This window comes from Parus major, chromosome 3, assembly GCF_001522545.3.
Source record: "Parus major isolate Abel chromosome 3, Parus_major1.1, whole genome shotgun sequence".
NCBI classification, from domain to species: domain Eukaryota; kingdom Metazoa; phylum Chordata; class Aves; order Passeriformes; family Paridae; genus Parus; species Parus major.
Genome location: NC_031770.1, coordinates 36,899,526 through 36,912,960, shown reverse-complemented (window position 1 = coordinate 36,912,960; position 13,435 = coordinate 36,899,526). Strand labels below are relative to the sequence as shown.

General features: G+C 37.6%; 1 protein-coding gene across 1 annotated transcript in view; it reads left to right on the top strand.

Annotated features, from left to right (window-relative positions):
- Positions 1–13,435, top strand: part of PRKN (parkin RBR E3 ubiquitin protein ligase) — a gene marked incomplete at its 5' end in the record, with an annotated part of 556,293 nt that overhangs the window by 434,881 nt on the left and 107,977 nt on the right. The window contains 2 exons of the mRNA XM_033512914.1: positions 283–344; positions 11,802–11,951. Coding sequence (XP_033368805.1) covers positions 283–344; positions 11,802–11,951 — 212 coding nt within the window. The remainder of the gene's footprint in view (positions 1–282; positions 345–11,801; positions 11,952–13,435) is intronic.

The following is a 13,435-nucleotide window of genomic DNA, read 5'->3' as shown; positions in this document are numbered from 1 at the left end:
TGCCCTTTTCATCTTGCTTTTGTTTGTAGTCCTTTGGGGAAAGGGCTAAAATATTCGGAATATAACCTTTCTAAGTGTTCTTGGTAGCATGCTCAGAAATGTGGAAGGATTATAGATAGATGGTTTTCAGCATTCTGGTGCCTGCAGAGCCTTGGCTAATCTTTCTAATCTTCTTTATCTAAGGTAATCTGTATATTCTATCATCTCTGCATCTATGTGTCTTATGCTGAAACTGCACTGATGGGAAGCTCTAAAACACTTATTTTTGTTTCTTTCCAACAGCTGGCTGTCCAGATTCCTTGATTAAAGAACTTCATCACTTCAGGATTCTGGGAGAAGAACAGGTGAGTTAGCATCCCAAAGGCAGCGTCTTAATGTCATGAAAGATAGACGCTAATGAGACAGTTTCATCTCTCTCCAGGGAAACAGAGTGTATCTCATGACCCCCAAAGACCTGAAATGTGAGAAAAAAACCATGCAGGAGTTATATGTGAAAGCTGGGGTTTTTTTCATTCTATCCGTCAGCCTTGACAGGTTATTAATTGGTACATCTGCTACCTGCCACAGTTTTTAGGCTTTTGACTACAGCAGTAAACAGACTCTCTAAAGCAGCAGACAGACAAACATTCTGACTACGGGATTGGTACTTACAGCTGCTCACGATATTATCCATCCCTTTGTGTGTCCTTTTTTCTCTTTTAAAAGAGCATTTCTCATAATTATAGCTGTGCTTTGCACTCCGAATACTATTTCTGCAGAAGGACCTTACTTAGGAAAGCATAAATGAAGTATGCTTTACAACACTCACAAGAAGACCAGTTATTATTTTGTCAATAATGAAATTAACAAGCAGAGGTATTGAGAAATGGCCTTAAATTTTGAGAGACAAGTTGAAATTTCAAACCCTCAGTGTTTCTGGAATTCAAGCTGTCTTTTTCTCTGAAGTATTCCTCCTAAGGTAGTGGTTACAAAGCTTACTTGTACGACACAGAGCTCCAGGTGCTAGGGACCCAGGGGCTGAAAGCCCAGCATTAGTGTCTTGTACATGACAATATCCACATCTTTTAATGAACCTGGCACCAAGGGACTTGCACAAGGTTGCATGAGGGCTGTGAGAGAGGTAGGAGCAAGTCCTGAGATTTTACTTCAAAGTCTCGTTTCATCATTTTAGAACAGATTGTATCGTTAAGAACACCCTGTTGCTTCTCCTTTCCCTGTCACTCTCCCTTTTTTTATTATAATTAAGGCTGCTGTTACAATTTCTAGACTTCTAATTTTTCTCCACCAGCCCCCCACTTCAGTTATTATAGAGAGTCACAAGTCATGTTTCTGAAGGACTCAGCTTTTCCTTAGCAAGAGATAGTGGAAGCAGGAATCTGGTGAGATTGAGGATTTAGAAGAGGAAATGGAAGAAGTTACGACCAGGACTGATGGGGTAAAGAGACTGATTAGAGCTACCTGACAAATGGAGGGCAGAGTGAGATGAAGCTTGGCTAGAATGGCGAGATGGGGTTGATTCATGGAAGGGGTTGGGAGTAGAAACCAGAATGATAAGGAGAGGGGTCTGACAAGGAACATGGGCCTAGGGCTGGAAGGGAATGACCAAACACAGAAGCTTGCTGAAGAGACTGGTAAATAAAGGAAAATCTGCACTTAAGCTGCGTAAAGAGGTGAAACTAATCAGTCTAGGAAGAGTGGGACAAAAGGAGAAATGTGAAGGAAAAGGAATAGCTAAACCAAAAGGCTGCAAGTATGAGAGAGAGAACTGAATGAGACAGACCTCACAGCTCCCCTGGAAAAGCCCTAGAATGGAGCTGTGGACCTCAGCCTGACTAATGATCACAGACAGAGCAGTATTTAACTGATGGACTTTAATCAAATAGTGAACATTGTCATGAGGCTTGAGTTATTCCATTAGCCCATACAAGTATAAGGATTGTTGCAAATATATTCTGTTCCTACAAAAGCATTGTTGTCATAAGTCTACTGAGGACCACAGTAGCTTTTGTTTGAAGTTAACTCACACTTCGATATTCAAGAAATATATTGGTGCAAAATCAAGACAAAAAAAAATTAAATACCTCTGAATGAAGAAAGACAAAATCCTTATTCATGGGACTATTTAGTTCATACATTTATTGAGTTAGATATTTGCTTTCTAAAAATATCTAAAATGTTTCTTTTTCTGTTATGATGCCTACTAGATAGAAAAAATTCATAATTAATTATAACACTGTTTTATTCAGACTCTTTACGATTTCAGTATTATAAACCATCATATATTTTCTTCCAGTCCAAGCAATAGCCAAAGAAAAATAGGGACATGTTCCTGCTTCATATCCAATCTTGATTTATTTTTAAAGTGCTTATGTATTTAAGGCCAGATTATAAAAGCAGAATGGACTATTGTGATAATCTGTTCTGATCTACTTTAGAATACACATTACATGACTTTTTTGGATTAATTCTTGTTTAAACTGCAGTATATTGCCCAGAAAAGCGTCTATTCTTTGTTTACAAATCACTTGCAGACTTTAGATCCTATTATACCTCTCAGTAGTGAAAGGCAAAGTATTTCTAGTCTCTTTCCTTTCCGCCACTCCACCTGCACCATCATATTTCTTGTGTTGCATATCTTGCATTCCTCAGAGTTCAAGCAAAAAAAACCCCTGGTGTCCCACTTTTGTTCACTGAGCATTTGTACTCTATAAATAAAAATACAAATAAACTGACCATATAAATGGTCATATAAATGTAAATACTTAGCATATGTAAGTACATAACATAAAATAACATTTGTTGATGTTGTTAGGAAAGAAAGGTTTTGAGTGGCTTTCATGATCAAACCTCTTGAAAACACGTGTCTGCCTGTCTGTCTGAAATATCTTTATTTAAATATAGGCAGTTATGAAAACCTAATGCTGAGAAATAGAAGTTTGAAGACTTGATGATCAATATTTTCTTGAAGGGGCGGTATAATAATAAGACTCTTGTTTAAATAATCAAATTTCTTAGTAGTCTTCTGGACATGTAAAATTTCCATCTCTTCTATTCTGTTGGGAACATACATTATGGGAAATTTATTCTAGCTGGAAAGTCTATCTTTTAAGGTTTAGCCACTCCAAATAAGATAGTTTTTAAAGAGGGTATCAGTTTTGAACTTTATGGAAAGGCACACTCATAGTCTGCATGATGAAATAGAAGAGAACAAGCTTCCCTGGTCCATGATATGCATTGGGGATATCTAACTTTACACATAAAACCAGCTTCCACAGCAATTGGCTGAAAATGCAACAAAAGTACACTCAGCAACAGATTGCTGCCCCACTTGATACTCTTTGAGATTGTGTCAGAGAGTCTGACCCAGGAATAGTCTCCAGAAGCAACTTTTTCTAGTTTCTTTTGGACCCCCTTGTCACAGACTCTCCCAGCCCACAAAGGTCTTTACAAGGCAAAGAGAGTGTTCTGCACATGGAGTCCCACCTAGGAGAGATAAAGCCTGAAGCTTTTTAATGGCCCAGAGCTCTGCTGAGCTTTCTCTTGCAATTTGCTCTCACTTTTCTTAACCCATTTCCCCTAGCTTAATGGGCACAGCCCAATCTTCTGGCTAGGTCCTCCATTTCTTAAGTATCTGAGATACAGTCAGGATTGGATTGAAAGATTTATTAAATGGGGAACTATTGAAAAATAGCCCAATGTAAGAAAGTCTCCTGCAGTAGCCATTTGCCCTGTCAGGCTGGATGTTTCTACAAGTGGTGATAGTACAAGCTGCTTACAAATATATGCTAAAAATGCACCAAATATGGGCTGTTTTCAAATCCAGTGGCAGGCAGGTAATTCTACAAGCCAATGCCAGAGACAGCAGAGAAAACATGCCAAGCATAAACACCACAATATACCAGCAGAGCAAGATGACTCGCAGTGAACTGTTATGGAGTCTCCCTAATGGCTCTGTGAGAAACCTCCCTCTTGTCCCCAAAGTGATAAAAAAATCTTGTTTAATTGTTTAAATGGAATACTGTGATTCATGAATAAAATCGCTGCTACATCTGAAGGCTGGAAGGGGAAACAACTAACATGAGAGCAAGCAATCTGCTGCTATACCTGAGTGCCCCCAACAGGTCACAGCACAGATGAAGCAGATGACTTGCTGGTGGCAGGAAAGGAAGCTGTGAAGTAATGTATAGCTGTGCTTCCCTGTTACATCATCTGCTCTGCCAACTTTGCAGAATGTATTGGCCAGTTCCTTGATATTTTGACAGGGGAACGATCAATTTTAACAGATCTCTCCCATCAGCTGCTACTGAAATTCATATCATTGCTCACTTTTTTTTAGAGCTGTTGTGAGCATTTATATCCCTGGAATCTGAACAAGCCTGAGTGGGGACAGTTTTGTTTTGGGGGGGGTGGAGTGCTTGTGGAATTTTGGTTTGTTTTTTGGGGGCTTGGGGTATTTTTCCAACATTTCCTTGTCAATTAGGGAAAACCTAGGCCAAGGAATACCCTAGAATACTGTATTTTGAAAATCTGCAGATGCACATCCCCATGATCTTCAAAGGGGGTGTGGGCTTGCGCTAGTTTTCACAGTGAGCTGTAACTTTAGGAGATACAGAAATCAAGTATGAAATGAACACATCATGGTTAGACAACATTTAACATTAGTTGAGGTTTGGAAGGATTTTGTATACAGTGTGTGGATGTGACAAGGTTGATTTTTTTTTTTATTGCAATACTTGCTAGAGGAATTTTTTTTTCAAATGCATGCTACTGAGTATTCATGTAAAGTCAGTCTTACAGTAAATGATATATATTTACCCATTCAGGCAAAAGTAATGTCATATGACAATTCTAATTAATCAGCTGAGTTTAGTACAGGAAACTGTCAAATATGATCAACAAAGTGCTTCTGAAGTATTTCTGGGTTAAGATTTTTTGATAACTACGCTTGGAAAAAATATAAGCTATATCTCAGTAATTCTAATCAATTAAAGAACAAAATTAATTTTCATTGGATGATTTCTCCAGTTCATAATTACTAAGCTAAAGCTATTTTGCTATTATTCCAAAACTTTTATCGTTACAAGTGCAGTTACTTACACCTCTGCTGCTTCCCACCCAGTCCCCTGGCTTCAGCTGCTATCCACTGCAAGTGATACCTACAGACATCTCTCATTTTTCCATAATAGCTCTTTTCTCTCCACCTCATTTGGCTTTGTCACCACAGTCCCATCACTTGCTCTCTAAGACTGACCTACTGCATTTAACTCTTGATCCTCTTTACACCGCCTTTTTTTAATAGCTGCAACTTCAAAACAAACTTTATAGTTTTACAACTTCATATGACTAGTGACATGCCTCTCTTTCCTATGCTATACCTTTTCCTATGCTATACCTCTTTCTTTTTCTCTGTGCTATACCTACCTGGAATGTCTCCTAACCACCTTCTGCCCTCACTCAGAGGTAATTGGGATTCATATGAATTCCTCAGTTTTGTCGCTTCTGGATTATCATAACATTAGCCTTTTATGTTCTTGTCATAAGCAGGATATCTCGACACTCTTACACTTTTTGAACTTATTGTACAGTAGGCAAGTAAAAGTCATTTATTTTTGGTTCAACAGCTGAAATAAAGAATGAATGGAAAGAAAGTAGAAGGTGCTTAGTCAAAACTAATTCAAAGGATTTTTTTTTCTGTCAAAACCAAAAAAAAAGTGTCATTTTATATAGAATTCAAATTTCTCTTCCACCCAGCTTTTATTTAATTCAGAGGGAAGGTTTGAACCCCAGTGTTCAGGATCTCAGGTGCATGTGGAAGTTAGGATTTCTTCCATCCTTTGGATATCTTTGATCTTTCAGGGAATAGACATGCATTCACTCTTATGACCTGAGAACTGGGAGCCATTATCTGCTGCACCAAAACTCAGTTCCACAGTTTGCAACAGCATAAGCTGTTCTTTGCATCAATTACAGCCTTGATGGCTGTTACTTGTAGTGGGAAGAGGAATGTGCATTTGAGCTTCACAAGGGTCAGAAGAAACTGAATATTTATCTCTAGCATTCAGTCTATTTAGACTGATCTCCCAAATACCTGCTGGAAGATCACAGACTTCCAGTAGTTTTTAAATACAGTGCTAACCTGTACACTGTGTTCAGTCTCCTTTTTTATAAGCATCATATTGCCCCTCATATATTTGGTATATTCGGTTTGACTTCCAATACAACCTGCTTCAGTGTCCTCGGTTCTTTGTTTTCCAATTACATATTCTTCATCTTGTGCTTGATTTCATATCATTCCGCTAACTGCAATCTTTCTTTTTTCTCCCTGTTTCTACTCCACTTTAATTTTGTCTGAATTGTGGTGCACTGGTCCAGTTAGAGGTTTCTTACCTAAGCATTTTCTTCAAAAATGCCTTACCCAATTTCCATAACTCTCCAGTCAGGCACATTCCAGCCCTCTAGAGGTGGTTGTCTTTCTTGTCTCCTTGGGTGTTCCTGTGGTAACAAGGAACTCATGCTCTGAACTTGCTCTTCCAATCTGACCAGGGGCCGAGAAACCCAAAAACTCAGGAAAAATAAATTAGGGCTGCTCCATGGAGAGGCATGTCAGTCCGTCACTTTTTAACCTGTATTTTAGATGACACATTTTTAAGTATTTTTACTAGTCCAAGGAGTACTGGTTTCATACTGTAAGTTGCCTAATTACATTATGGAACTGATTCTTGAGTTTTTGTATGTGCATAATATATATAAATAAAGTGCTTAGTCTACATTATGGACCAATAGCCTCCACAATCTAATTTTGAAACACACAGATGGTTATTTGATTTATAGGAGCAGTAAAAACAATCTGACTCCAGAAAGTAGATTTGCTTTCCTCTGAGACTCTTACATGCAGTTAAAGAAACAAGTAATTTAATTATGTTTCAGAGATTTGGGCTTTACATCTACTGTTATACTTTTGTCCAAAGTTGTCTGCAAGGCTGCTACTGAGCAGATGCTTTTAGATGTGGGGGAGGAAAAAAAAAGGAAAATAAAGAAAACAACACTCAAAGTGCAAAAGCAAAATTAAAATGGCTCAAGGTATACGTGCTGTGGCAGGGGGATTGGAATAAATGACCTTTAAGACTCCTTCCAACCCAAACCATTCTATAAGTCTATGATATTAAATCATAATTTGTAAATTAATTGACATGGCCAGGAATCACTGTGTTTATGAAGTGTGTTTTGCAGGAGTTTTGTGCATCCAGGAGCATTTCAGTTTTGTTTTGGTATCTGAATCTCAATGTAACTGGAAAGACTGCAATCTGGAGTTAACGTGTTATTCCTGTGTCAGCCCAGAGATTTCATTTATATTACCCTTGATTTACAGCATCAAATGATTGAATTTCCACTGCTTGATAACCCAGTATCATTCTAAGAGTCAAAGGAAACCATCCCAACCTGGATAGCAGAGAGCAAGGAATAAATGGTTACAATTATCCAGCCTCTGTATCTATGTCATATTGTAATTTATAATCTAAAGGCCCTGACAAGTCTTTACAAACAAAGGTTACACAAAAGAACTTCATTCTGTGGTTGAAATACCATAATAAGTATTATAAATACAGCTTTTTCTACTCCAAATTGTATTCCCTGAAGAGTATAGATTTGGGTTGACTGGGACAATTCACAGTTTGAGGGGAAGGTTCATAAAGGGATGAAGTTTTCAGAGAACAAACAGAATGCTTTACAGCTACCTTGTTCATATACCTTTAGCTATCTTAGTACCAATATTTTAAAGCAAATTGTATTTATGAATCTTTGGGGTTTTTTTTTTCCCAAATAGGCATTGAAATATATAGTTCTGTGGGAATCCAGCAACTATTTACTGACTTGTATTTCTGAGGACCTTGTTACAGAAGCACACAGATGCCTGACTTGCTTTGCCTGGAAGCTGCTTTCTAGCAGCAGTAGATGGCTGGTGATTTCTGTGTAATTTTGTGCCACTCATTACCATAGTATTTGACGTCCTCATGACTATTAATGGATTTTTCCTCTTAACATTACATTGAAATCAGCAAGTATCATTCTTCCTCTTTACAAACGGGGAACTGATGAGAAGCATAGATTAAATGACTTACATGAAAGCCACAGGAAGGCTGTGCTGCTGCCAGGAATGAAATCAGGTGCCATGAATGCCAGTTCCATCAAGTTTCCCATACATTATACTTTGTGAGAGGCTTTTCCTAAAAATAATTGGAGTTACTTTCCTCCTTGTAGCATGCAGAACAGTTTTACATATGATGAGTGCATCTCTAAATAGGAGGCACACTGATAAAAATTGAGTAATCTATACTGTGAAATACTTTGAATGGACAGAAGAGCTAGATACATCTTTCAATGACAGATCCTTATGTGTTAGATATCTAGCGTTAGTTTTCTCAGCTTCAACCATAGCACTTCCATAGGACAACTGATGTTACCTATCTTAGACATAATATCTAACTCAGGCTAAATGCCCTCGTTGGGATCTTATTTCTTTTCATTCACTTGGGGCCTTGTTTAGGCTAGATGTTTCATTTTAGATGAGCTAAAATTCTGGGAGTGCTTCACAGTCTAAGCTATTTAGATACCTAAACCTTGGTTTTAAAAATAGCTTAGAACAGGTGAGTTAGGATCAGAATTATTGGAACTAAAGCAGCTATTGTAAGAGTCACCTAATTTCAGATACCATTATCTAGTGAGTTGTCTAATCTCTCATTATTTTTAAATAAACAGGGCACTTGAGGGCTCAGTTCTTATTCAGATATACAAATGTAAGGAGTAAAGATGGATTGCATCCCATCTCTCCTGTTACTTATAAAAGAAGTCTACACAACCCATGCAGCTATAGGCATCATCACTGTGGAAATTCAAACTAAATTAAATGAATTCTCTGTTAGGTCTCCAGTTAAGAGGCGAAGAAAACCAGTGGGTGTTGTGTGCTGTAATATCCTTAAATATCTCATCCAGACATGTGATCAAAAGCACATCATGGGCTCCAAAGACATTTAAGTGCTCTTGGAAATTTACTTGCTTAGTGCATGTTGGTTACATGAGTCCAGTATAATATATATAGCTGTGGTGTATAGGAAAAAAATGTCTCTAATAGATATGGTCGGTCACTGTATGCAAATAGCTAATTAATAATTCATGATAAGTGTTTTAGTCCTTTAAGATTTTATAAATGCTACCTTAATATAAAGTGAGTCATTTTGTTTCAGGCCACTGAATAAAGAGCATAAGTCCACATATGTTTTGTAGATTGTGTTATGGCAGCAAACATGCATATCTTCTGCTACTTTGTGTTTCAGTTGGTTGCTGGGTTTTAACTGGGCAGGACACAAGGAAAAAGAAATTGGAAAATGGCATAAATGTGTCTGGACTTTGAAGGTAGAAAACAGGCTGGTAACTAGATATCAAGATATGCAAATGAATTTAACAGGATAATTTTTTTGGCTGTTACACTGTGAAAATCACTGGTGATGGTGCCATACTGACTTGGCATGAGTCCTGTGCTGAGCCAGTATAAAATGTCAAATTTGTTGGACAGAAAATTATGTTCCTGTCCACCTTGACAGTAGGTAAACTTGACATTTACATTCTATATCTTTCCCTAACAAGATAAATTAAAAAAAAAAAGGAAAACAGAAAAAGAGATTAAATCAGAGGAATCTCTTCATGCCCTTTTAGGCTAAGTTAATGGCTGGAAAGTATATTCTTTTTTTTCTGCTAAGAATTTTTTATGTAGATGCTGACAGAATCTCAGCTACAATGTCACTGGTGTTTGCCTTCATAATGAGAAGCTGTTAACAATCCCACATGCAGCACAAAGTTCCCTCTTAGCAGGGTAAGACAATCACCATCCTCACCTTCAGGTGCAGTCTGTGCCCTGAAGAAAAATTAGGCTACTGGAGAGTTTTGAAGCTATGGTTAGCTATATTTCTATAAAGGTCAGCCAAATTATTCAGAGTATTCATCACGTATTTAGTGGAAGTATCACAAACTTTGCTGAAAATTAGGAGTGTCCAGCATTAAATATTTATGTCATTACTCTGGGTTCAAGCATAAAAACACAGGAAAACACCAGTTGACTTCCTGAGGCACTGCATTCAAGGAGACTTTGCAGACATATCTTGCACATTTCTCAAAACACTATTAATTTCTAAATACAAGATTCTTAAGTCAGAATTTCTGGCTGTCATTCATACACTGAAAGGTATTTTGAAGTATTTTTCTCCTTTTAGATTTTGCTTATCTTTTCAGAGGATTTTTGGATTTTTCATTAATTAATAAAGTTGGATACTTTAAGTTTGGTAGATTTCTTTTTCTGTAATGCTAACTTTTTGTCTATATGTTATAGTATTTTAAGAAGGTAGTTTAACAAGACATGTTGTGACAGCATTTGCAGAAAAATCTTCTGAAATGTACGCTGAAGACATGTAGTAGAACCTTCTTTGTAATTGTATTTATTTATTTATTTTTTATTTATTTATTTGTGTGTGTGTGTGTGTGTGCGTGTGCTGATGGTATGAAGTGTTGTCCTAAAGATTCCATTTTCCTTGAAAGATTTCTTTAGAGAGGGGTTTGGGTTGGAAAAAGAATTTTTTGTTTGTTATCCTTCCAAAAAAGGGAGCAGGATTTTCATGAGCCATTATGGGATAAAATCTTATGAAGCACTAAATACTGTTGTGAGTGCTGTAACATAAAGCTCTGTTTTGTTTTTTTAGCACACCATAAAGTCTGCTCACAGAGAAAATTCATATCTACTCCCTTCCTCTTTGGCCTTTTGGATTTGCCTGTTTTCTTTGGGGCTGTTAGAACCAAATGCTTTCATTTATTTCCCTCCACAATAGATCAGATTTATAGGTGAATCTGAAGCCTGGTTTACAGTGGTTATACAGCCACTGGTGTGGAACTGCACCAACACAGAACCCTAGAGTGGGTGTGATTTACATGTACACAGCATGATTTGTACTAGCTCAGCTTGTCTTTGGCTGAAAGCAGGGTAAATTAGACATGGGAAAGTTATTGCAGTGACATCAGTCATTTTAGAGTAGGCACTTTTTTCAGCGAGCATACACTGAGCATGTTACTTAATATCTCTGTGTGTCAGTGTCTCCATCATTAAAATTAAGGTGTTTCCATGACCTTTTAGGCTATCAGGATGGAATTAGATGAAAAGTGAAAAAAACTTAAGAAAATTTCCTGGGAGCCACAGGAAAAAAATACACCTAGCATTGAAATGAATGCATATAAGAGACCTATTCTGCTGATCAGTTTAATGATCAGTTTGCTTTTAAAATACAGTTGCCTAGGCAAATTTTTACAGCCCTTGAGGTCTAAAACATTACACTACTTCTAGCTATAGATCCCTGAAGAGGGGTTTTTGTGTTCTCTTTGATCTGTACACAACATTTATCATTTCCCTGTTGGACTATTTTTATGATGTTTACAATAATTTTTATAGTAATATAAATGTACTTGATGTTACTTACAGAAACAGTCTGCTGTTTTCTTGATTTTAATATCCCACACAGTCTTCTGGTGATGAAAATGGCTGTGAGGCAGAAAACGATGCTCGTGATGTGACTTGGGGCAGAGCGACACCCCATTTAATAATATTGCAAAGTTTTAGACTTTTGACAAATAACCTGAATTTAGGATGTGGGGCATTAGGACAGTTGTCTGGATTATGAGGGATAGAGTCATACTCAGACATCTGGGGCTTTTCTTTTGGTGCTCGTCAGAGTTTAACAGCAGTGTGTTCTGTTGTGTTGTAGTACAACCGCTACCAGCGCTATGGGGCCGAGGAATGTGTGCTGCAGATGGGAGGAGTGCTGTGTCCCACCCCCGGCTGTGGGGCAGGTCTGCTTCCTGAGCCAGGGCTGAGGAGAATCGTGTGTCAACCAGGCAACGGAATAGGCTGTGGGGTAAGAACCTACATCTTCCTCCTACTGGTGTGGGAAATAATTGATGTTGTACAACGAACTCTAAGGCAAAGGGGGAAAATGTGGTTGACTTTTTCACCTTTTCCATCAGTGACTCTGAATTGCCCTTCACACCAGAGTGGGATAACATACTCAATAAACAATTCAAATATAGCACAATGGCTTAGGAATGATGACTTCATCATGTAGCATGTGTCCACTCCATAATTCTTTGCTTTATTTGGTTTAAGAAGTTGCTGAGTAGTTACAGTAAGAAATTGAACTGTGCAAATGAAAATCCAAATGCACTCTGACTTTTTTCTCCTATAACTCACCAAAAATGAACAGGATCTTGAGAAAACCATTTATTATCATATAATTTATTTTTTTTTACAGAAGAAGGAGAGGTAGAACAGCCTGTTTGTGACACTGTAGTGACATTGCTTGTGCACATTAAAATACATGATGAAAAGAAATATAGAAATATTTTTGTTTACTCATAAAAATCATAAATCCCCTTTTAAGCAAGGGGAATGAACAATTAATGGTAGATTTATGGAAATCAAAATCAGATGAAACTTGAAAATACTTTTGCTGAGAGATCACATCATATGGACCATTGACATTTTTGGCAGTAGAAAAAGCAAGTACTTTACAAGAATCAAGCTTTGGGGGAAACAGATGTACATAGAGATAAATCTATGCATAAAAGAACCTATTAAAGGTTCAGTCGAAGTGACTAACTGGTGTTTGCACTATGTGACTCTTTCCACAGTTGGCATGATGGCAGAATTCCATGGACATGATGAGAGAAGATAAAATATCTATATTTGTAAAATACTAGGATGCTCTTTCTGCACTCTTTCTTGTGGAAAATGCACTTTTTATTGCAGTTTTGATGCTGCCCAAACTGATACCATGGAAGAATAATAGTTTGCTGTACTAAGAAGTCGCAGTAACTTGTCTTCTTTGAGTAGGTTAGCATCTGTCGACCTTGGTAAGACTTCCTATCTGTCCATGCAGTGGTGCATGTAAAACAGAGTACTGCCCAAATTCATTGGGCAGACATGGAGCTATAAAATAAAGCAGAATCTGGGAAAATAATAAGAAACACAACTGCATAAACAAAAGGGAATGCCTCTGGATTAACTATTAGGGATTGGTTAAAAAAGATAAAATCACTTTATAGTTTTTATTTAGGTCTCTGCCTGGAAGTAGTGAAAATTGTAGTGTATTTTGCAGCTTCATTCATCATCATTCTGAATCTGCAAATGCCCTGTAAATAAAGTGCACGTAGCCTAAAGGATTGATATATTGCCTGGCTTAGCAAACTGCTCTGTTTCCTTCTAAGGACTCCGTGCTGTGCTCGGTGGTGATCAGATCTGCAGCCTTGAGTGTAAGCTCACCCTTTGTTTTGAATTATGTGACGTCTTGAACATTACAGGGTACAATTCACTGAGGCTGAAATGAGAAGCAGGAGGCTGGTC